The 26612-nt window shown below is 35.3% G+C and overlaps 1 protein-coding gene across 1 annotated transcript; it reads right to left on the reverse strand.

The window, feature by feature from the left end:
• Positions 1 to 25506: 25506 nt before the first annotated feature.
• On the reverse strand, positions 25507 to 26254 carry LOC138337816 (uncharacterized). Its single transcript, XM_069288244.1, has 2 exons — positions 26018 to 26254; positions 25507 to 25821 (listed from the first exon to the last, which is right to left on the reverse strand). The coding sequence occupies exons 1-2, from the start codon at positions 26252 to 26254 to the stop codon at positions 25507 to 25509; spliced, it is 552 nt and encodes a 183-aa protein (XP_069144345.1).
• Positions 26255 to 26612: the final 358 nt, after the last annotated feature.

Genomic DNA, 26612 nt, shown 5'->3' on the forward strand with positions numbered 1-26612 from the left:
ACCTCATAATATTAACTGCTTTTTTTTTTTTCAGTTCTCAATGTTAAGACTACAATTAGTAGAGTTCAAGTGTAATTTTGGATTTGTTCACATACTATGAGACTTCTCGGATCTAGATTTAGTTGTAGTAATTTTTCACAAAGAGAGATACAAGGTAATAAAGTTGTTAGGAGAAACTTTAACGATGATTGTTTGAATATCTTAGCTAGTTTGGTCGATTATTCTGAAGGTGTTAAAGTTCAGTTTATCCCCATATTCATATTTAAAACTCTGCTTCGATGATTTTAAATATACTTGAATTGTATTTTTTCGGGACTAAATAATAGATATATTAGAAGGTTTTGATGCCACCATGAGTTAATCAGATATCCAATTGTGCCATTATGACTTCCTAATTGTCAAAGAGCCTCCAAAAATCATCCAAATATATAATGTTGTTTGTTCATTCATAAAAATACTATGAAAGGTATCTGTGTTTGGAATTCTACAACAACTGCATTTAGAACTAATGTAAATATCAAACAAGGTGATGAATTCATAAGATGAGAGCTTTCCCTACCATAATCATCAAGTGAAGAAAAATATTTTAGAAGGAATGGATGTAAGTGTAACCCTCAGTAAATTTGTGTTAGGATTTAAACTTACTTTATGCGTGTAGTGAAGAAAGATATTTTTACGGATGTGTAGGTATGTAGAAAAGTATTTTCCATTAAGAAACTTTTTCAAAAATTTTTTTCAAAAAAATGATTAAGAAATACTGGGGTGAAAATGACGTGTGATAAAGAGAAGTGATAGAGGTAGAATTTCAATTAAGGGGGTTAAAAAATATGAAAAAGTAAATTCACAAAGAAATCAAAGATATTAAACTTTCACTATGGATATAAGAATAATTTTAACCTTGTATGTAAAGTTAATTTTTAATCGGAGAAGGTTGTATGAACTCACTTTAGCTCGGCCCTTTCTGGGGGATGTGGATGACCCAATCAATATTAAATGTCAAAGGGAACTTGTTGATCTTATTTGAACTAGAGAAGTTATTTCTCTTAATTTTCAAGGAAATTGTTTTGCTAAGAAAATATATTACCACAAAAACATAACCAATTATACATGAGAAAATTGACAAAGTATTTTTCAAAAAATATTTTCCGTCATTTTAAGCACACTTTTTAAAGAAAATTGAGCCATGGGTTCATTTTTTATTGATTAACAAAAATAATAATATTCAGACCCATGCAAATAAAAAATAAAACAAAAGACAAAAGAAATGAAAATATAACAAAAAAGGACCATTTAATCAGGACCAAAAATAGTCCTATTCCTATATCAGTAGGGTTTTCAAGATGGTCTTCATTTTTCTTGTAACACCTCGTTATTTGAAAGAACTAGAATTAGAATGAATCAATTTTGGAAAGAGTAAAATCTGAAATTTGGCAATGTTGGTTAAGTATGAGTTTGGGTCAACATCAAACGACCATAACTCTTTGTACACGATGAGTTAGGTAGGCTACAAGATAATAATTGAAAGGTCTTCGAATTATATTTCTAATTTGAAGCTGGATTGTCTAGATATGAAATGTTAATTGGATTTAAGAGGGGTATTTTGGTCTTTTCATTACGAATTAAGTTATTTCATTTTTATTTATTAATTAGGGGTCAAAACTAAATTGGTTTAGTTTATGCTTTCAAATTTTATGCTACGGCTTTGAGAGAAGAGAAAAGAGGAGAAGAGAGAAGAAAAGACGAGAAAAGCCAAAGTTTGTCGCGTTCTTGAGATTTCGCTTGCATATTTCGCCAAGGGCTAATTCTTACGAGGTATGTGAGTTAACATAGCATTGGGTTTATTCAGCCACGCACTTATCATGATTTAATTCAGCATATTTGCGTTCTTAAAAGTAGAGTAATTCACTTGTTAATGGATTTTGTTGAATTTTCTATTGGGATCTTGATTGTTGAAGTGTTGAGGAGTCTTGAGTTAATTGCATAAGATTTGAGGTTGTTTTTTGAGTAGATTCTTTTACACTTCTGTTGGGTATTCAAATAAATGTATTTGGGGAAGAAAACAATCGAATCTAGATGTTTTACGGTCGAATAGTGAACAAGTAAATTCGTGGATTTTCTGGGTAAAAAGATGAGGATTCTTTGGGCTGATCTCTGGGGCGATGCGCCACTCAACATGCCTCAAGCCAGCTTTTGTAGGATAGGATCTGGCACCTTACGCTACTCAATATGCCAGGTCGCTAGGTCCTCTCCCCTTTTCCCTCTTTGTTCTGTTTGAGTTCCTTTGAACCACAACTATGTTTTCTAGTTAATTTCTACACTCTAAAGTAAATTTAAACATCATGATATCATCCATAAACATGAATCAGAACCTTGAATCCATAAATTCTAATTCAAGGAAAATTAAGTTTTAGAACTTGAATTTTGAGTTGAATAAGAGTAACAAATGAAGTTCATTTTCTTCAAAACAGTATATGAGAACTAATTATTCCCAAAGAGTAAATTTTTTCACATTTAAACAAGAGAGGAAATACCGGTTTCCAAGGAGCATTTGCGCTAATTTTTGAGTAATTATCTCAAACCACAGAAAAAAGTTACATTTTAAATATATGAGCTAGTTACTTTATGGGAGAGGTATTGAACACTGATTTGCGGACAACCTTGAATTCAGATAATTCAAAGTGTCCATAAACTGTGTGGCCTGCATGGGTAGAAAAATGTCATACTTTCTAGATTTTTCCTTAGTGTTTTTTTGCATAGACTAGTGAATTTTCTTAGTAGTTAGGTTCTACACCCCCGAAAAGGTATAGAACAACCTTGGCAACGTCAGTCAAGATGTTGTATCATCACATATCTCATAGTGATGGCTAGCGGTTAGAGAAACTCCCACAGAACTATTTTGTATTCTTATATACACAGAGTTACTTGTGTTTTCATATACAAACTAAGTTATTGTTGTATTAATATTTTGTATTTTTATATACACAGAGTTACTTGTATTTTCATATACAAACTAAGTTATTGTTGTATTTTTCAATACACAGAGTTGTTACCTACATGTTTGAAAATATTTTTTTTTTAAATTGCATTTATATTACTGCTATATATTAAAATGACAGGAGTGAGTTGAGACCATATAAGTTCTTTTAGTTGTCTTTCAATCTTATGTATTGTTTAGAATTTTCCTCACATGCTCATACATTCAATGTATTGATACTATTTGACCTACATCATGATCAATATCCAACGCCTCATTGTTTCAGTTGAGTATTTCAGAGTCATTTAGTGAGCCTCCTTGCTTTACAAAGGATCCCTTTTTATATTGTTTTAATATTTAAGTTGTTAGGATGATCAGGGGTCTTTGCACGATATCTCTCATGGACGCCTTCTCTTAGGCCAACAGTCTACAGATAGTTATAGTTCTTTAGTCTTTACATTTTAGTTATTTTGTAATAAACTCGTCTTGTTAATTTTGGTAGTTGGATTTTTAATAATAAACATTATAAGTTATTTTGAGATAGTTGAGTAAAGTGCATATGTTTCCTTTTATTAATGCTTAAAGTCTTTCATTGTGAGTCTACCCAGGACAAGGGTTCGCAAAAGTGCAACAACAAGAAGGTGTCACAAATGCCACATTTCAGAAAGCTATTCGGTTGTTCAGTCAGGCTGTGACCACTCAAGTTGGACAGAGAGGTAGAGAGAAACAACATGAAGTGGCTGATAATTCTAGGATCCATGAGTTCTGACTAATGATTCTCCAAACATCACTAGTTGAGAATCCAGAAAACTTTGTGGAAGAGCTTTAGAAGGTTTTTGAGATTATGCACATTGTTGATGTTTAGAGGGTAGAACTAGTTGAATACCATTTAAAGTGTGTATAAAATCTCATGAAATATCTACGAATAAGATAAGAAACTAAAAATATTCTTTTTGAAAAGAAAAGGAAAAATCTAGAAAATTTGTCTAAGTTAAAAAAGTGAGTTTTGGTCATTTTCAAACAGCCATAAACCCTAGCTCAATATGAGTTAGAGGTAGTTCTTGATATGGTTTCCAAATCCGTTGAGTTTGCGTATTTTCGATATCGTATGAGGGAGATATAACTATCGGAAGTTGGGCTGTTGAAGTAAGATAAATCCCAATTCGGAATAAAGGAAGGGCAAACTAGTCTTTTCACCAATTAATTCCTATTTCATTTTAAGTGTTTATTCGGGGTAAAAACTAAGTTTAGTTCAGTTCTAGAAAATTATAATCATGCTTATGACTTGGAGAAGACAGAAAAGGAGAAGGAAAGAGAGAAAAGGCAAGATTTTACCAAGCACGCCAAGGTCTGCGAGTGGAATTCGTCGGGGCTGATCCTTATTAAGGTATGTGAGATCTTTTCATTTTGGTTAAGTTCAACCACACACCAACTTGTTTAAATTCAGCAATTGAGTTGGTTTATTGATAATAAGTGAAGTTCTTGAAGAACATTGTTCAATTCTTGTTGGTTGAGTTGTTGCATGTCTAGAGTTGATTTAATTCGTGTTTTCGGGTTGTGTTTTGATAAAATCTATTGGTATTGAGGGTACTAATGATGCTATGTGTTTGGGGTAAATAACCATGGAAGTTTAAAGGGCCTATAGATAAAAAACGAAGGAGAGAAGTCAGAAGTTTTCTGGGTGAGGCTTGGGGAGTCGTGCCTATCAAAGCGCCACAAAATTTCTTCTGAACTTTGGTCCTCTGGAGCATAGAGCTAGCCAGACGCCAGAAAAACTTCTCTGATGTTTTAGGGCTGGCGCCCTGCGCCTCTCAGAGCGCCAGGGATGCCAGTTCTCCCCATTTTCCCCCACTTTTCCGTACAAATTCGTAAGTGATGTACCTACCATTCCTAATTTATTATAACACTCTAAGGTAAATCTAAACATCATGAAATCATCCATAAACATGAGATCATGAACCTTGAATCCATAATCCATAATCAAGAGAGTTAAGATCAAAGTCTAAGAAGTTAAGAGTCAAGTCTAGAAGTTAAGAAGCAAGTTAAGGCAAAGTTGTTAAGAGTTCTCAAGGGTTTTTAACAACGTTTTAATTTTTTTTAAGACTCAAGTTTTAATCTAAGTAAAGAGTAAAGAGTAAAGAGTAAAGTTGAAGTTCATTTCTAGAAATGTATATGGGACTAAGTATTTCCAAAGAGATTTCAAATGTTTTTATTTAAATAATAACGGAAAATGAGATTTCCAAGATAGCCTTCGAGTTTTGTTTTTGAACGCTAATATCAAATCACAGAATAAGTATGTCTTAAAAACATAAGATCTAGTCTATTTTGGGAGTAGTGTTGAGCACTGAATTAGGGACGAGCATGAGTTCAGATAACTCACATCTCCATCAAACCATGTAGCCACGTAGAATAGGGTCATACTTTTTAGATGAACCCTTTTCACAGTAGACTAGTGGATCCATAAGGCAATTTAGGTATTATACCTTTGCCCGGGTATATGATGCGCTGGCAGTGTGAGGTAGATCGTTATATCATCACTATAGCTCTTAAGTTATGGTTGTCAATTAGAGAAACTCCCACAGAAGTTAAATGTATTTATATATATACATCAATTTATGTGTATTCTACATACATTTCAAAGTTAATTGTATCCTTGTACATATTCAGAGTTTACAACATGTTTCAAGAGAATTTTTCTTTATATTGCACTTGCATTTAAATTGATTTATATTGGAATGAGTTAGTTATTCATGAGTTGAGTAGTTTCAAGGTAAGTGTTCCTTATTACTTCTTTTCAAGCTTAAGCTGTTGTTTTGCATTCCAACTCAGATACTCGTACATTCAATGTACTAATGCCAGTTGGCCTGCATCGTATCATGATGTAGATGTAGGTATCTAGGATCGACATTCGGCTCACAGTTGATCCAATGAGAAGCTCAGATTCAATTGGTAAGCCTCCCTTCATTCCGGAGGACATCTTTATCATTCAATTACTAGTTTTAGTTTTCAGTTGTTAAGATGATTGAGGGTCGTGTCCCAACATTCCTCTTAACTTTAGAGGCTTGATAGACAAATACAGTTAGTTTGTTTAGTCTTTTGATTTAACTTATAACTGATTATGACTTCAATTGCCATTTTGTCTAAGTATTACTTTTAAGTTATTTCTTGATTTGTCTCTTGTGTTTAAGTCTTTTGTTGAGTAAGTAAGCTAGACCAAGGTTCCGTTCGAGGCTAGTAATGGTCTTTGAGTGCCGGCCACACCCAGGGTGTAGGCTCGAGGTGTGACAATCTCGGTATTAGAGGACAGAGTTCAAGAGTCCTAGGGACTATATGAAGTCGCATCTTTAGAGGCTTAGTTATCGGTGTGAAGCACGCCACATCTATAATTAGGAGGCTGCAACATTTAGGAATTCCTCACTTTTTCATATTCCTTTCATGCATTACAGTTTATCTCTAAAAGGTTTCTCTCTAATTCGTGCTTGCACGTGTTTCCAGATTATCATGCCTCCACAAAGAGCATCTAGGGTCGTCCAGCTCCGGCAATGTCGAGGAGTCAGAGGTACCTAATGCACCAAACATGAAAGCTCAAGGAGAAGTCACAAATGCTGAATTCTGTGAGGCTATCTGGATGGGTAGCCAACTTTTGACTAATTAGGTTGGACAAAAGAGAGGAGCTTGACAATAAGAGGCTGAAACTTTGAGGATTCATGTATTCTTGAGAATGAATCCTCCCAATTTCACGGGTTTGATAACTACTGAGGATCCGGAAAATTTTGTGGAAGAATAAAAGAAGGTTTTTGATGTGATGCATATTGTTGATGCTCAAAGGGTTGAACTATATGCATATTAACTGAAGAATGTGGCTAGGACTTGGTTCGATAATGGGAATGAGGGCATAGATGAGGATGCGCCACATCCGAGTTAGGCCTTTTTTTTTGAATAGGCTTTGTTGGGGCGTTTCTTTCTCCGCGAATTTAAAGAGGCTTAGGTATAAGAGTTTCTTACACTCAAACAGGATTCCCTCAGTGTATATGAGTATAGGTTGATACTCACCCAACTATCTTGTTATGCTAGACTGGGTCTTTCTTCAAACAAAGAGGGTCGGGAAGTAATGATTATTAGGGATATGGACATTTCTAGGTTGATGATCTATGTGCAGAAGGTAGAAGAGGAAAATCTAAGAGAGAGAGAGAGATAGCAAGAGAGAGAGAGAGAGAGAGAGAGGAGTTTAGGAACAAGAAATCTAAGATTTGGAATAAGTCTGGGCAACCAAAGAGTAATGCCAACTGATCATCTTTCCAACAGAAACAGAAGAGTCTTGCCCCATCATTTTCTAGTGAACCCGCACTTATGAAAGGGTGAATACTATGGTTAGAATTCTAGATATAAACCTGCATATTCACAAGGTAGTGTGGCAAAAGATAGTAAGCCTATTGCCTGTGCTATGTGGTAGAAACCACTCCGGTGTTTGTTGTTAGGGCTCCAATGGTTGTTTCAAGTGCAGTACTGGCGGGGGAACAAAACCGCTTGTATGATCTCAACAATCACCAAGAGCATGAGAATTCGCCAAATATAGTCACTGGTATGATTCAAGTCTTTGACTTTACTGTTTATGCATTGCTAGACCTAGGAGAGATTTTATCTTTTGCAACTCCATATGTTGAACTTTGATATTATTCATGTGCAACTTAGTGAACCATTTAGTGTTTCCACACCTTTTGGTGAATCCATTCTTGCAAAAAGATCCTATCGTGATTGTCTCATAAACATTATTCACAAGAGTACCATGACTGATTTAGTTGAGTTATACATGGTAGACTTTGATGTCATTCTTGGTATGGACTGACTTTATGCCTGCTATGCCTCAGTTGATCGTAAAACTCTAGTAGTCAAGTTTCAATTCCAAATGAGGTAGTCGTAGAGTTGAAAAGTAGTTCAGTAGTGCCTAAGGATCACTTTCATTTTGTACCTTAAGGCAAGAAATTTAGTTTCTAAGGGGTGTGTCTATCACTTAGTCTAAGTTAATGACTCTAGTGTTGAGATACATGTTTTCAAAACTCTTTCTTGATGATCTACCCGAAGTTTCACTTGAGAAAGAAATAGACTTCGACATAGATATCATTCCAGATTCTTATCCTATCTCTATTCCGCCATATAGAATGGCACCAGCAGAGTTGAAAGAATAGTTGAAAGATCCGTCAGATAAAGAATTCATTCGAATAAGTGTGAAGGATGGTTCCCTTAAGATGTTTGTAGATTATCGTCAATTGAATAAGAGTACCATTAAGAATAAGTATCCTCTTCCAAGGATAAATGTTCTTTTCAATCATCTTCAAGGTTCTTTTTGTTTTTCCAATATTTACCTCACATCAAGCTACCACCAATTGAAAGTTAGAGAATGTGACATTCCAAAGATAACTTTTAGAACCAGATATGAGCATTATGTGTTTTGGTCATGTCGTTTGGGTTGACCAATGCGCCTATATCATTCATGGATATTATGAATAGGGTCTTCAAACCTTATTTAGATATGTTTGTTATTGTCTTCAGTGACGACATATTAATCTATTCAAGGAATGAAGAAGATCATGCTAGTAATCTCAAAAATAGTTCTTCAGACTTTCAAAGATAAGAAATTATATACTAAGTTTTCAAAGAGTGAGTTTTGGCTTAAGTCTGTGGAATTCTTAGGCCACATAGTTTCTGGTGATGGGATTAGAGTTGATACCCAAAAGATAGAATCAGTTCAAAGTTGTTCTAGACCTAAGTATCCAATGGATATAATGAATTTCTTGATATAACTTCATGAATTTATTAAATATATGTTCCAAATCAAATTATCATGTTATTACTCAGATTATCGCATGAATTTCAGAACCCTAGCTTTGTATTTCTTTAGTTCTTGAATTACACATGCTAGGTCATATATTTCAGACACTTCAGATATACATGCCTCAGTTATAAATGCATAATTACCTGATTAATTGTTGCATTCTTAGTTTGCATGTTCAGTTTTGAGCTATCCAGTATTTACAAAAATTCAGATATTTTTAGTTAATTTATAGATTTAATTGGGAGTAGCATAATACCTAGTTGGACTAGGGTTTAGCGTACCCAATAGTCCCAGAACTACTAGCCATGTAGGTTGTAAGTCCCCTCTGTGGGCAATGAGATTAGTGATCACGCCAACATGCCTTTATACCTTTGGTAGGGTATATTTGGTCCTCTCAATGGAGTGTATAATCAGACTCCACATTTAGTTCATGTGGTTTTATTATCGGTTATTAGTAGCTCCCACAGTTCAGTCAGACTCTCTGCATTGTCCATTTATCAGTATATTTAGTATTTAGTTTCAGCATGTTATAAATTGGTCATTGCATCCAATTAGCCCAGAATTACCACATCACATTCAGATTACTATACTTGTTTTGTGCTTGTTCAGTTATGTTTTATTTCAGCTTTACTCTATTCTACATGCTCTGTACCTTTCAAATACTGATGCATACGTGCGCTACATCTTCTCGTGATGTAGGTTCAGGTTCTCAGCATCCAGATCACACATAGATCGATTTCCCGATCTCCAATTCAGCAGGTTCAGTGGTGAGTCCTCATTATCTGAGGACAACAATCATGGGTTTCAATTCAGTCTTTAGTCATTTAGCTTACTTTTTTGCTAGATTTAGCTGAGGCTTGTCCTAGTATTGCTAGTCTAGTTTAGAGGCTATTTTTAGACATAGTTAGATTCAGATTAGTATAGAGTTAATATTTCCTTTGTATTAAACTCATTGTTTTCAAATATCTCAGTTATAGAATATGGGTATTCCCCATCTTTTCATTTTAAGTATGATTTAGCTTACGAAACAGTTTATTATCTTTAGTATGCTCATGATCATGCCAGCAGGGTTAGCTTGGGATCACTTGTGGTCCTAGGTTTTGTGTTCGTGTCTCGGGGGTAGCTCGGGGCGTAACATATTTATAACAGTGTTTAGACCCCATGGCACATATGTTAGGCCTTAAGACTCATATTGGATTTTCGAAGTGTTACAAGTTCGTTGCTGGGTTGTCTCGTGCATTAGATAAGTAGGGCAAGGAAAATATGATACCAAGGGACATGGACATAGAAAGACTTATGATTCATGTGCAGTAGGTTGAGGAAGAGAAGCTGAAATCTACACAAGGGCTCTTAAACAATAATGCTAAGACAGGGAATGAGTTTAGACACTAAAAGGGTAATGTCAACCAGTCAACTTTCCAACATACACAAAATGGATCTTCTCTATCATTTGTGCATGTGAAACAAGGAATAGAGGTGAGTTCTACAATCAAAATTTGCCAAATTGAAAGCTAGACCTGTATAGTCTTAAGGTAGTATGGTACAAACAGGTCATGGGCTCCTACTTGTGCTATGTGTGGTAAGACCCACCCAGAGGTGTATCGTGATGGCTTAACTTGTTTCTTCAAGTGTTGTAGAATGGTCATTTTATGAACGAGTTTCTATGAATAAAAAAAGTAGTGGTAATGGGGCAATAGAGCCCAATCTTCTTTAGTTACTCCACCAAACTAAGATGCATCTAGAGCAGCTACTTTAGAGGCAGGTGTAAGAGGAAACCGTCTGTATGCTATGATTAGTCTCCAAGAGCAAGAGGATTTTCTAGATGTTATCACTGGTATCATCTAAGTCTTTAACTTTGATGTTTATGCTTTACTAGATCTAGAAGAAAGTCTATCTTTTGTGACTCCTTTTGTTTCTATAAATTTTGATGTTTTTCCTAAGAATATTCTTGAATCCTCCAGTGTTTGTATGCATGTAGGTGAGTTTATTCTAGCTTAAAGAGCCTGTCATGATTGTACCATTTCCTTCAATCACAAGAGCACCATAACTTACTTAGTTAAGTTAGAAATGGTAGATTTTGATGTCATCTAGGCATGGACTGTATTCACACTTGTTATGCCTCATTCAATTATAGAAATCAAGTTTTTAAGTTCCAGTTCTTTAATGAGCCAGTTATATTGTGGAAGAGTAGTTCACTTGTGCCTATGTGTCATTTTATTTAGTACCTTAAGGTAAGAAAGTTAGTTTACAAGGGGTGTGTCTATCACTTTGTTAGAGTTATGACTCTAGTGTTCAGACACATTCAATTCAGTTAGTTCTAGTGGTAAAAAAAGTTTCCATAAGTCTATTAAGATGATCTTTCCGGAGTCCCTCTTGAGAGAGAAATAAACTATAGCATATATATATTCTTCCTAATACTCACCATATATCTATTCCTCCATATAAGATGACACCAACAAAGTTGAAAGAGTTTAAATAGTAATTGAATGATTTCCTTGAGAAGGATTTTATTCGACCAAGTGTCTTACCTTGGGGCTCTCTGGTCTTATGGGTGAGGAAAAAAGATGGTTCCCTCAAAATGTACATAGACAACCGTAAGTTGAACAAGGTTACTACCAAGAGTAAGTATCCTCTTTCGAGAATCAATGATCGTTTAGATCAACTCTAGGGTGCCACTTGTTTTTCTATGATAGACCTTAAATTTAGCTATTATCAATTGAGAGTAAGAGAAGGCGATATACCTAAGACAATATTTAGGACCAGTTATGGTCATTGTGGGTTTCTAACCATGTTGTTTGGTTTGACTATTGCTCGTGCAACGTTCATGGACCTTATGAATAGAGTTTTCAACCCCTATTTAGATATTTTTGTTATTTTATCCATTGATGACATTCGAATCTATTCGAGAAATGAGTTTGATCATGCTAGTCATCTCAGATTAGTTCTTCAAACTCGAACACTCTGTTTGGATCATTGTTACCCATTATTTCATTACTCTATTATAGTGAACTGTATCGTAGACCCAATGCTTAGCTAGATATTATTGTTATTAATGCTTAATATCATTTTTGTTTTTTGATTTTATTGTATCCTATTGTACGGTAATTTATAAGTTTACAAAAGTATCTTTAATTGGTGTACTCTTATTTTAGATAGGAGGTTTGACTAGAATTAAATAATAAATAGGGTAAAGGGTAAAATAGTATCATTAAATATTATGTAAGGATATGATTGGAAAAAGAAATTAAGTAACAATGCGAACAAACCAAATTTTTGTTCAATAAAATGGAGTTTTCTTTGATACGTAACAATGAAACTTAACAATAAAATAAAATATATTTGAATTAACAATCCAAACAAACATTGTAAATATAGTAACGATACAATAAAATACAATGGATAAACAAAGTGTTAAGGATACACAGTTGTATGCTATGTTTTTAGTATGAGTTCTGTCTTTAGTCTTTGGCATTCTTAAGTCACATTGTTTTCGGTGATGGCATTTTTGTTGATACTCATAAAATAGAGGCAGTGCAAAATTTGCCTAGAACCACAACTCCAACTAATGTTAAGAGTTTTTTGGGGTTGACCAGATATTATTGAAGGTTTGTCGAGTGGTTCTTATCCATTTCACCCCATTGACTAAGTTGACAAAAAAAATTTAAGTTTCAATGGTCTAAAGCTTGTTACATAAGCTTGTAGGAATTGAAAACTAGGTTGATTACTGTCCCAGTATTTACCCTACCTAAGGGTACACAATGTTTTATTGTATATTGTGATGCGTCAAAGATGGATTCGGTTATGTGTTAATGCAGAATGGTTAAGTTATAGCTTATTCCTCAAGACATCTTAAGGTTCACGAGAAGAATTACCCAACCCATGATCTAGAGATGGCTGTCGTAGTATTTTCTTTGAAGATACCTTATCACTATCTTTATGGTGATCATGTAGATGTGTTCACTGATCACAAGAGTCTTCACTATGTAGTTAGCCAAAAAGAGATTAATTTCAGACATATGAGGTGGCTGGAATCAATCAAGGATTTTGACGTGAAAATTCTATATCAACCAGGTAAGGCTAATGTTATTGGTGATGCTTTAAGAAGATTGTATATGGGCGGTACTGCCCATTTTGAGGAAGACAAGAAAGAGTTATAAAAATATATGTATAGACTTGCACGATTAGGAGATCTTTTCAATGGATTTCAATTTAGGAGGAGTAGTGGTGATGAATGGGGATGAATCATCATTAGTGTCTGAGAAAGAGAAACAAGAACAAGATCCTATTTTTCTTGAATTGAAGGCAAATGTTCATAAGTAGAAAATAATGACTTTTGAACAAGGGGGAGATGGTGTTTTTTGGTATCAAGGTGGGTTGTATGTACCAAGGGTGGAAGAACTCCAAGAGAGGATCATGGAGGAAGCTCATAGCTTCAGATATTCTATTCATTGGGGTTCCACAAAGAAGTATCATGACTTGAGAGAGGTATATTAGTGCAATAATCAGAAGAAATGTATTGCTGAGTTCGTTGCTAAATACCTGAATTATCAACAACTTAAAGTAGAGAACCAAAGGCCGGTGGTAAGTCTCAGAATATAGAGATTCCGGAATGGAAGTTGGAGATGATCAATATCAACTTTATGACTTGTTTGCTGTAGTCGCTCAGGCAGCATGATTCCATTTGGGTAATTGTTGATTGAATAACTAAATCAGACCATTTTTTATTGTAAAGACTACCCATTCATTATAAGTTTACGCCATGTTATATATTCAAGAAGTAGTAAGACTTCATGGAGTTACTGTTTCGATTATATTAGATAGAGGTTCATATTTTACTACACAGTTTTAGAAGTGTTCCCAAAAAGGTTTGTGTTTGAAGGTGAACTTGAGTACTGCTATCAATCCTCAGAAAGATGGTTGATCTAAGCACCCTATTTAGACTTTAGAAGATATGTTGATGTCTTGTGTGATTGATTAAAAGGTAGCTTGGATGCTCACCTAAATCTCAAAGAGTTTTCTTACAACAATAATTACTACTCTAGCATCCAAATGGATACATATGAGCCCCTTTATGGAAGAAGATGCAGACCTCCTATTGGATGGTTTGAGGTTGGTGAAGTTGGGTTAATAAGACCAGACATAGTTCATCAAGCTATAGAGAAAGTAAGAGTTTTAAAAAAGGTTGAAAACAACACAAAGTCTACAAAAATACTACACTGATGTTAGGAAAAGGGACATAGAGTTTGAAGTAGATGATTGGGTATACTTTAAAGTTTCACCTACTTAAGGTTCTATGAGATTTTTTAGAAGGGGAAGCTCAAACCCCAGTATATTAGTCCTTACATAATATCCAAAAAGATCGGTAATGTACCTATGAGTTAGAGATACCCCAAATGTTAGCAGCGGTGTATCAGACATTTCATATTTCTATGTTGAATAAGTGTATGAGAGATTCTTCAATTATCATACCTACTGAAGGTATTGGTATTAGTGATAGCTTCTCTTATGATGAGATTCCCTTGAAAATTCATGATTTGTAAGGTTCGCAAGTTCAGAACTAAAGAGGTATCATCAGTGAAGGTTCTGTAGAGGAATCAATTTGTTGAGGAAGATACATGAGAGGATGAAAAGGATATGAAGAAGAGATGCCACATCTCTTCTGACCAGAAGAAATTCCAAACTAAGGCACAATCCTTCTATTGGAAATTGTTTTAAGTTGGCATATTATATTTATACTTTTATTGTTGGGTGTTTGATTTGAATGTTAGATGTTACACCCTTAGTCTACTAAGAGTAATCTCACTCGAGGACGAATATCTTCAAGGGGGAGATATTGTAACATGATTTAACTTTTCAATCACACCTCATCCAATTCTAGGTGTTGAACGATCGTTAATCAACATAAAACCCAACTAAATGTCTGAATCCCACAGGGAGAAATTTATGTTTCAAATTAAATTGGGAAATATAAACATGGTTAAATCAGTCATTGGAGTAGAAATTATCGAATAAAGACATCATTCAAATCTAGGGGGGACACAAATGTCAATTTTTTTAATCAACTAAAAGCAATCACACTCACTAGGAATTAACAGTTTAGAGATGGATTCTTGGGATGTCATTTATATACAAATATAGACATATGAGTAATTGAAACTATTAGTAAATAGTTTGATATTTGTAAGTAGGCTAGACTATAAGGGAAGTAATTTTCTCTCTAATAATTACCCTGAACCAAGTGATCACTCTCAAACATCAACAAGCTTGAAAAATAAAAGCATCCCACAACTTAATCCATTCACTCTCTCGAGCTGAAAGTGTGAGATTGGGTTTAGGATTCACTCTCTAGAGTTGAACCCAAGTAAGCCCAATAATCACAAACGATCAATCAGTAATCTTAGTGCTAAAACATCTCTATCGAGCAAGACAAACACACAAACATTGAATTGCATTTGCAACTACAATTCTTAAATTAAACCACAATTAATGATTAAACTCACTTTTGTATATCATTTGAACTAACAATTAGCAATACACAAAAGCTAAATTAGCCCATAATTGCATGATCACACCTCAAAAATTAGAGTTTTATTTAAACATTATCAAAATATAAAAACAATTACGAAATTGATAATGTATCAACCAGGTAATAGTAATTTCATCTTTACGATGCTTCAATTCGATGAATCTCAATGACCCACTTCGAATTAGTCAAAAGTGAATTTCTTCAATCCTTCAAAACTAAGGAAGAACTCTGCAGAAAAATATCCTAAGATTGTAACTCCAAAAAAATTTATTCTCAAGATTCTTCTATTAGATAGATGATAAACAAAATTTCAAAGTCCTATTTATAGTTGCCAAAAATGTTCTACAAAAGCCCATTTGGCAAAGTAAGTTGGGCTAACTTAACCACTCGGAGAGCCATCATTTTGTCTATTCCATCGACATTTTGTGTTGGCATTCAACATCCTCAACGTCTGTACTTTGGGCGATGTATCTTGGTTTCACGGAATCACTCGACAATCCACTCACTACTCCTTTTCGTCGCCAACTTAGTTCCTTCCTTCAGAGTTTGTCACACTAGAAATTTAGGTGCACTGATGAGATACTTGGTGACACGCTGAGTGCTTTTTGCAAATCTGAGGCTCGCCCATATTCATTTGTTCAGCCTCTATTGTTCCTTTTTTTCCTGTTATTGTCCTTCCTATGTTTCTCAATTCATATTCCTAAAAATCAAGGATTTAACATCACTTAATTGAACAAATTAAGCCTTTTGAGGACACTAAATCTATTTAAACAAAGCCCTAATGAATCAAATCTCTGAATCATCAACATTCCCAACATAAACTTTTGCTTTTATTCAAGTATAATTCAAGTTTAGAAGTTTAAAAAGGATGCTTCAAATAGTGCTATATACGACTCAATTATGATGCACACAACAAGACTCCACTTACTCATGCAAGGATCAATTTTGCACTCAAAGATTCATATTGTAACACACTATTATCGAAGATGCTCAAGTTCACAATTCTCATTTCAAGTGCAAGTTATAGTTCAACAAAGGTACTCAAATGCCCTCACAATAAGGATGATTCCATATTCATACACTATGTTTCAACAATTTATAGTTCTGGAATCACCTATAACTCTCACACTCACAAAGATGAATACATGCATGACTTCACCCGTAGCTTTTCCATTATTTTCCAATCAACATCTGTTTCAGCTTACTCGAGATCAAAAAGGTCTTTTCAAGGCTTGTAACGGTGCTTTGAGTGTAAAGGCATGATCATTTAAGCTCAATAGTTGCTACCCTCATGAAATGTGGTATGAACATCACTTTTCTTAAGCATTTTTAGTCATGTTCAAAATTCACCCCATTATTCAAATTCTGATGGATTACCGGACATCCAATTTCTTTTGCAACTTTCACAACTTTATTTCATATTTTTTTCATTATTTTTCTTTTACTTTCTTTTTTTATATGGAGGGGTTCCATCTTTTTCAAGACCACAACTCAAAGGGAATTCTTCACTTTTCTTGATTTACCTTATCTTTTCATCACTCACAAACTTAGGTTTTAGGTCTAAGTTGACTATTCAAATGAACCACACTTCATGAGCATTATGGGTGAATTGATAAAGAGGGGTCATAATTCCAGAAGTTTCATGCGAGAAAAAGATAAGGCTCAAAGGGGTTCAAGAAAGGTTACAAATCTCAAAAGGTTGGTCACACAAAAAAGGTATATTATCAAGTTATTTCACTTATAAAATGGTTTACTGAGATCATCTCAAGAACTTGCATCACTTAATCAACTAAAAAAATGGGGCAAATTCTACGTGTCATCACACAGGGTTCAAATTAAGCTCATCACACACTACATTGACACCAATATCAAACGAGACTCCAAACTTTTGATATTATGCAATGCTCATCACAAGAGACTCATTCCATAACCAACTAGTCGCAAAGAGATGTAAAAGGTCCATACATTTTCTATGCGACTTCATTTGGCCTCATCGTAGCCTCTCATTCATTTTTGTTCGCTTAAGATCACTGGTCAAGTCATCAGTGTTGATCATAACCGATACTCAAATTTACACAAGAACAACCACAATCAAACACACAAGGTGGCAATTTTTTTTCAAAATTGGTCAAAAACCATTTCGATTTAAAACAAGGAGCCACAAGGTCAAACATCCACAAGATAGAATAAACACACAATTTAAAACACAAAAATATATTACATATACATATATATGTGTGTGTATATATATAAATATATATATATATATATATATATATATATATATATATAAACATACATACATATATATATATAAAATATAGTCACAACAGGTATCATCGCACCCATAAAATAAAATTAGTAGTCCTAGAATGCAACTAAAAGCATAAAAATCATAAAAACAACAGGGAGAGAGGTAATAAAGAACCTATATACACAGTCGCTACATTAGTTGGGGCATCAATGCTTAGGGTGACACTCTAATCTTAGGCATCCGTGCCTAGTGTAAAAACACTAGCTATACTAGAACCTATCATGAACGTATTAACCAATGACACTTGTACGACTGAATGAACCATGGACTCATAATCCTCTGTCAAACCCTCATACTTGATCTGCTCTTGAAGACCAAACTACTGCTCATTAGCATATGCCCCGAATTCGGTGGCAGCCATATCATCAGCTCAAACCTCATCTCTGGTAGTAGTCAGGGGCACATAATAATCAACCGACATATCAGGGATCTCCATCGTCCCAAGAATCATCATCATATCTATGGACTTTAGTTGGTCCACGTCCTTTCTCAACTCAGTGATTGCGGCCTTTAGGTGTGTCACCTCATGAGTGGCTCCTTGGACTTTCTAACACACCTCAATCTTTCTGCGAGATTATTAATAGACATATTAAGAGGAATCACAACACCAATGAGGTCTCTTTTAATTATTTTAGGAATTGTAGTCTCTAGACTTGAGGTAGGCCTATTAGAAGAATGGGCTCGATGCCTCATTCGTTGTATCGTAGCCTGGATGAGTGGAGGTCATACATAGTTGCACTAGCAACAAACCTAGGATGAAATGGAGAAATAGAAGAACTCAGAGTCATGGAAGGGGAAACGCTGGATACACTTAAAGGTCCAGGGACTGGAGTAGGTAATACTGCCTCTGCTGGTAAAGTCTCAATGTTCAAAACCATTCCACCCGAGATGCCTTCTTCTTCTTAGCCTTATACTTTAAATACTCAACCTCAATACACTGAATGCCAGTACAAGAGGTGGGAATCACTTCCATGTCCTTTTAATCATGAGGCACCCACGCTTCTCTATATGACTCAGTGATCAACACTGAAAAAGGGAGTGAGATTAGTGTTGCTTGGACCTCATGGCCATATCTTGTGCAATGATCTTTCCTTAATTTAAGAGCTTCCTATGGTTGATGGATCCAAAATGTTACAACCGGGGAGTACCCCCTAGACGTAATAGGCTTCTTCATCCTAGAAGAGGACTTAGACTAGCCCTTAGCATACATAATCACATATCATAGGTAGAGAAAATGCAGAAAATTTAAACTTTTACATAGTGAATTATACTTAGACTTCTCACTTATCATACATGGAGTTTACATAGAATCCTCGCTTCTGAAGTTTACATTGACTTTTCTTTTATGCAATATAGCCAATTCATAAGACAGTCTAATAATAGTGTAACATATAAACCATCTAATAGAGAATTACAATGTTGGGCATAATCCTTACATTAGTAAAATATGCCACATATAGGCTTACAACAATAGTCTCAAAATAAGGAAAGAACAAGTGTCTTTAAACATAGTTAACATCATAGCTAGAATTGGAGAATGGAACCACCCTTGAAATTGAGGACCTACCAACAACTTGGGAAATATGTCGAAGTCTGCCTTGCAAATGGACTTGAAAGACCTCAATGGCCCGAACCTACATTATTGTAGAAATATATATAATATGGGTTAGTTCAAACCACATGTACTAAGTTTGGAACATATGTAAGTAAAACCATTCAAATCATGCTTAAAGGGAAATTTTGTTTCAAACCATGCCAAGTCACTTTGAAAGCCTTTTATGCACATACAAGAGCATATACAATTCAATGATCATAATATAATTAATACAACTTTATATCCAACACAAGGCCAACATTATCATAAAGTCATATCAGCAAGAATGGTTTCAACATAAAGTCATAACAACAATTCATGTACTAGAGTTCATAACATCAAAGAATACATGACCTTTACTCACAATCCCATCCCAAGCCTACAAGTGCAATGCTCATGTGAAGCCCCATAACCCCACATAATCATGTAAACAAGCAAAGAGACCATAAGCAATTTCTATACTCCATATAAAATAACCTCATGTATAGTCATCATCATTCATAGAAATTTAGATCAATATCATGTTCATCAATGAAACCAACATCATATAGGATCATTAAAATGTAAATTCAACATATGCATTTAATTCATATCATAAGTGCATAAGAACAACCTCCTAGGACTCCCCTCAAGGTAAACTTGTGCAAATTATTGGTAAGTTCCGATAGCCTTACCAACACAAAGTAGAACCCCTTAAGAAACCCTAGTTAGTATCCATTTTAATTACTTTCATTCATTCATTTTGCTTTCGGAAACAATCGCCTTAACCGATAATAGACCATGTGATCTAAACATGGAATATGGTGTCATGAAACCCTACATCGAAAGAAGGTTTTCTACTTGCCAAGGTAGAACCAAAACATGAACATAGCATTCTAGTTGGATCCACTAGCTAGTATTCCTATGGGGAAAAAATAGTTAAGGAACTAGTACATATGTGTTGGAAACCCTCTTTATGCACAAGTGCATTATAGTCTCCATCTCATGAGAACCATTGTGAACCTACCTTCCCACATTGGAAACGGACACTCTCATTTCTAGTTCGCTCGGTGCTAAGCTAAAGTCCCATTTTGAAATGTTTTTAAGCCTTTCTTAATCATATTATAGTAATATAGGCCATAGGAGACTAACCCCTTGTATAATCAAGTCATTATCTCATAAGGTATAGGATGAGAACTTCCTTTTGTCACAAACCATCATTAGTGAGATCAACACATCATAGTCATAGTAATAGGCACACAAGAGAATCACCTTCTACCTTGCATCATCATACCCTTACCATGATCTCACAATTGAACACATTCATAACATGCCATTACATTAATCATATCATAATCATCATAATCTATTCACATATTATACTTCAACTGAACATCATCACAAGGAAATAACAATCATTGTTGAAGTAAAGAACTCGTGTCATAAAGGTCTTACCAAATAGCCTTCAAAACCTCCTTCAAGATCTTACCCTCAATTCCACAACATTGAATCATCAACTCACTCATAATCATTATATAATAGTTAATTAAACAATAACATATTCAGTTCTAAAATCCCTAATCATCTACCAGTCCAATTTATAACTAGGGTTAGGGGAAAGGGTTCAATCATGGATTCTTTGATAGAACTATGAACTAGGTCAAAGAATAAGAATTAAAACAATTACTAATAAATAATCATAATATATCAAGATAAATTAGATGAATTCAATATCAAATCAATTTGAAAGATAATTCACGAAATTGGATGAAAACCCATGTTTTAGACACCTTTAGAAACAAATTTTGAAAAGCCTTTTGGGGTAAGAGATCCCAAGATTGAATAGCTTCCATACCTTAAGATTCCTTTAAGATTAATGGAGAAAAACTTGAATCTTTGAGTCCTAAACAATCTTGGACTTGATCTTCAATGAGGGTCTTTGGAATATAGAGAGAAAGTAGAGAGAAGTTGGAGAGAATTGGGGTTGGAAAATAATGGGGTGTTGAGTTAGATTGAAGAGGTTTAACTACTTTATAGTCACCAAATAACTTAATAAAACACACCTTAACTCCTATTTAATTAATTAACTAATTAACAAATTTTACTAACCTTGAACGAAACTTCGCAGTGAACCAAACCTTCAATTGATGACTCCCCGTTGATGGGACGTCAATCCAACCACAGAACGTCCTGGTTATCTATGGTTTGGATCAAAGACTCGGTTTTAACCCCTTTTTGGGATATGGGTAAGTGTCAATGAAAAACACCATCAACGGAGCGTCAATCAAAGGACGACTTGTCATTTGGTCTCATGGTTGCACAGTGTCCAAAAGATAGTTTTGAGGTGTAAATGTGGGGTCCTCCTCAAGGAACCTTAGGATGGTCCTTGGGTAGTCATACCCATATGTCTTGACCCTAAACTCACTCTGCTATATGTTAAACACATTTTTAACAAATTTGACTAAATTTTGACTTTTAAAACCCCGTGAATGTCATGGTCATTTCTTGATGTTTCGATTCTTACACTTCCTAATTAGTTTCAATGCATTAAGTTAGACTTAGAAATAGTGCTTGCAGGGTTTTTTTAGTCATGTGAGTCTCTAGACTAAGTCATGGACGTTTGGAGTGTTACATTATCCCCATGGAATATTCATCCCCGAAATTAATTCTTTTTATAGGGAGAATGATACTCAATAATATCCGCCCAACCAACAACAACAAAAACATGAAATCATCATGAATCACATCTCATACGATTTATTTACAACTCCATCAAATACATAACATGACATTGAACATAGCAAACCAATACAAAATTTACAACATAAAAGAGCTTAATACTTTATATCACATAATGAGGAACCACCTTCTCAATATCAACATGAGCTCAACATAAACATCAATAGTCACTATTAAACCCTTCTTTCAAGCCACATAAACATGCTCACTACAATTTCATGAAGGCAACTATACACGTAACACAAATAAATGGAAGTTAAACAAGAGAGCATTTTTCATGACAATTCACTTTAGCATGAACCTTTAAAAATGTATGCACATATTATTAAAGTAATCCAAATTCAATAATATTCATTATTTTTATTTTAAGAGGAACTACTAACCTCAACTTTGACTAGAATTTTGAGGAAAGAGAAAAGGATAAAGGTACTTCATGTCGGCCTCGACCTCCCATGTTACTCCCCCAACTAGGTGGTTTCTCCTTAGGAATTTTACGGATGCCACCTCTTTATTCCTTAATTTATTGACTTGACGATCTAGAATTGCAACAAGAACCTCTTCATATGAACGGTTCTCATTCACTCCTATCCCTTCAGTCGGGAGAATGGATACTGGGTCGCCTATACATTTCTTAAGCATGGATACATAAATACCAAGTTTACCAGGGATAATTCACTTGGTAAATTCAACTCATAAACAACCTTCCAGGCCCGTTTCACTATCTCATAAGGGCCCATATATTGGGGAAGGCTTTCCCTTATTACCAAATCTCAACACCCCTTTCATGGTGAAATCTTCAAGTAGACCCAATCACCTACTTCAAATTCAAGATCTCTTCATCTATTGTTGGCATAAGATTTTTGCCGACTATAGTCTGTTTCCAACCTATCCCTTATCATCCGAACCTTCTCCAAGGCTTGATAGATTATATCAGGACCAAGGAGTGAAAACTCTCCTACCTTAAACCACCAAACGGGAGACCTACATCTTCTACCATAGAGTGCTTCAAATGATTCCATGGAAATACTAGAATGATAGTTATTGTTGTAGGAGAACTCTATCAATGTTAGGTGATCGTTCAAAGTACCCTTGAAGTCGATAACATAAGATCTTAATATATCTTCAAGGGTTTGGATGGCACGCTCTGCTTAGACATCTATTTGAGGACGAAAAGTGTTGCTAAGTTTAAATTTGAGTACTATCCCCTTTTGAAAAGACCTCTAAAAATGAGAAATGAATTAGGCACCTCTATCCGAGATGATGGACAAAGGGATTCCATGCAAATGCACAATCTCATTAAGGTACTAACTAGCATACTCCTCTGCATATAAGTATATCTGACGGGGATAAAGTGGCCAAATTTCATCAAAATATCGACAATCACCCATATTGAATCATTTTGTCTGTGGGTTTGAGGCAAATACACTACAAAGTCGATATTGATATCTTCCCACTTGACATCCATTACTTGAGTTAAACCACCTAATATTTGATGTTCGGCCTTGACTTGTATACAATTAGGACATTTAGCCATAAACTTTGCTATGTTCCTTTTAAACCCTCCCCACCAATAGACCTCTTGAAGATCAAGATACATTTTTGTGGCTCCCGAATAAATGGAATATCGGGAACCGTGATCTTCCTCCCAAATTTGTCCCCTTATACCATCCTCATCTGGTACACACAACCTACCTTGATACCTAAGTACCCTATCCCGTCCTTAGGAGAATGCCTCAGTGAACTTACTAAGGACTGATTTTTTCAATTCCATCAATAGAGGATCAAGGTGTTGCTTAGACTTCACCTCCACCACTAAAGCTGATTCGAAATTATGATTAACTATAGACCCTCCTTTTGTAGAATCTTCAAACCGAACACCCAATCGAGCAAATCTATTCGCCTCTTTCACTAACTCTTTTTTATCATCATGAACATGTGCTACACTACCCATTGACATTCAACTTAGAGCGTCTACAACCATATTGTCCTTACTGAGGTGGTAGAGAACACTCATCTCATAATCCTTTAAAAGTTCCAACCACCTTCTTTGTTGAAGATTAAATTCCTTAAGTGAGCACATATTGAAGATTCTTATGGTTGGTAAATACATCCACATGGACCATAATGCCTCCATATTTTCAAAGAAATTACTACAGCCGCTAAATCAAGATCATGAGTTGGATAATTTTTCTCATGCACCTTGGATTATCTAGAGGTATATGCTATCACCTTACCATGTTGTGTGAGGAAACACCCTAAACCTACTCGAGAAGCGTCATGATACACTACAAACCCTTGAGTATCCTTTGGTAAATTCAATGCCGGAGCAGAGGTAAACTTATCTTTCAACTCTTGAAGCCTCTTTCACAAGCTTCCAACCAGTCAAACTTAACATTCTTTTGGGTTAACGTAGTCAAAGGGAATCAATAGACGCAAACCCATCAAAAAACCTCCTATAATACTCGTCTAAACCCAATAAACTTCTAATATTGGTTGGAGTCAAATGTCTAGGCCGATTCTTAACTGCTTCTGTTTTTTTCGGATCGACCTTAATATCCTCACTTGAGTTCATGTGGTCAAGAAAATCAACTGATCTCAACCAAAATTCACACTTACTATATTTTACAAAAAGTTGATGTTCCTTGAGGACTCGCAATACTACCCTCAAATGGACCATATGTTCATCCTTACTCTTAGAATATACAAAGATATCATCAATGAAGACAATTACAAAGGAGTCAAGGTAATTCCATAACACTCTATTCATAAGGTCCATAAAGTCCACTAGGGAATTTTAGACCAAACGACATCACTAAAAACTCATAATGACCATACCTTGTTCGGAAAGTCATTTTATTTATGTCTTCACCTATCACCCTAAGTTTGTGATAACCCGACCTCAAATAAATTTTTGAAAAGTATCTTGACCCTTGGAGTTGATAAAAAAAACTGTCAATCCTAGGGTGAGGATACTTTGTATTTATGGTAACCTTATTTTTTGACGATAATCAATGCATATCCGAAGCGATCCATCCTTCTTCTTTACAAATAACACCAAATTGCCCCATGGATAAATACTACGTTGTATGAAACCTTTGTCTAGTAAATTTTTAAGTTGAAGTTTTAACTCCTTCAACTCGGTCGGAGCCATCTGGGAAGAAGGGATTGAAATAAGCTTTGTATCCAGTAACAAGTCTATAGCAAAGTCTGTTTCCCATTCAGGAGGAATTTCAAGAAAGTCATTGGGGAAGACCTCTGAAAAATCCTTCACTACAAGTACCAAATCTAGTGGAGGAAGCTCGGACTAAAGGTTCTTCCCTCACAATATGGTAAAGACACCCCTTAGAGATCATCCTACAAGATTTTAGACACGAAATGATTCGACCTCTAGGGATTGAGTTAACCCCTTCCATTCTAAGACGAGTTTATTTGGAAATTGAAACCTAATTACCCTTGTTCTACAATCAATAGAAGTAAAACAAGTATGAAACCAATCCACCCCTAATATGACATCAAAGTCCAACGTATCAAAATATATCAAATCAACCTAAGTAACTCTATTGGGCAATGATGTAGGAAAACTCCTAAAGACTCTTCTAGCCATAATGGAGTCACCCACCGGGATAGTAACCGAGAAAGGTTCAACAAAAACATCAAGTAGAAGATCAACATTTTTAGCTACTAATGGAGTTACAAATGATAAGGTAGCACCGGGATCTGGAGAACACTTGTCACTGCCCGTCATGACATCAGGATAATCCTCTTGTTCACCCTTCGAATGGAGAGCATAGAAGCGGTTCTTCTTAGGAGCATTGGAACTAGGACTGCTTACTTGAAATTGATTACTCTCCCTCCCCTTGGCCTTAAGAACGGAACAATCTCTCACTTTATGAAAACTCTTACCACAACTAAACCAATTATCCGTTCCCACCAAGAATTCACCCATACGCTTCTAACCACACTTTGTACAAGTAGGTTTATCACTTAGTGAATTTACACCTCTTCCCCCTTGAGGCCTAAGGTTTAGACACCCTATCCTTGGGAAATTTAGAAGGTACTTTGTTGGAGAATCTCTTCTTGAACTTAGGCTTGTCTTTAATTTCCAACTTTCGCTTAGAAGTGTCTCCTTCATAAGCCTTTTCCCTCTTGAATCCCCTATTCTTCATCTTGAGCCTACTCTCCTCAACTTGTTGAGCATGCAACATCAAACGAGAAATGCTCATGTTGTCATGAAGCATCGCCGTACGACAATCTTCCATAAGATCATTGGACACGCCCTTCACAAAACGGTTCATTTCATCCCTCGGGTTTGAAACCAAAGAAGAGGCATACTTAGATAATTTAGTGAAAAGAGTATTCAAGAACACTCATACCTCCTTGACAAATATTAATGACCTATTCCACCTTGTCGTCTTTTTTCTCTTTTGGGAAGAACCTATCAATAAAGGCCCTTCTAAAGTCTTCCTAACTTATGGGGACCTCTCTAAAAGCCCTATTGTCCCTCCATTGAGTATACCAATTTTTGCAACATATTTTAGTTCATATGCGGCTAGCTCAACCTTCTCATTAGAAATCACTCCCATATCATACAAGATGTGTCTTGGGGATATTCATTCACCTTAGACCCAAAGAACATTGGAGGGTTCATCCTTG

This window comes from Solanum lycopersicum, chromosome 8, assembly GCF_036512215.1.
Source record: "Solanum lycopersicum chromosome 8, SLM_r2.1".
Classification (NCBI taxonomy): domain Eukaryota; kingdom Viridiplantae; phylum Streptophyta; class Magnoliopsida; order Solanales; family Solanaceae; genus Solanum; species Solanum lycopersicum.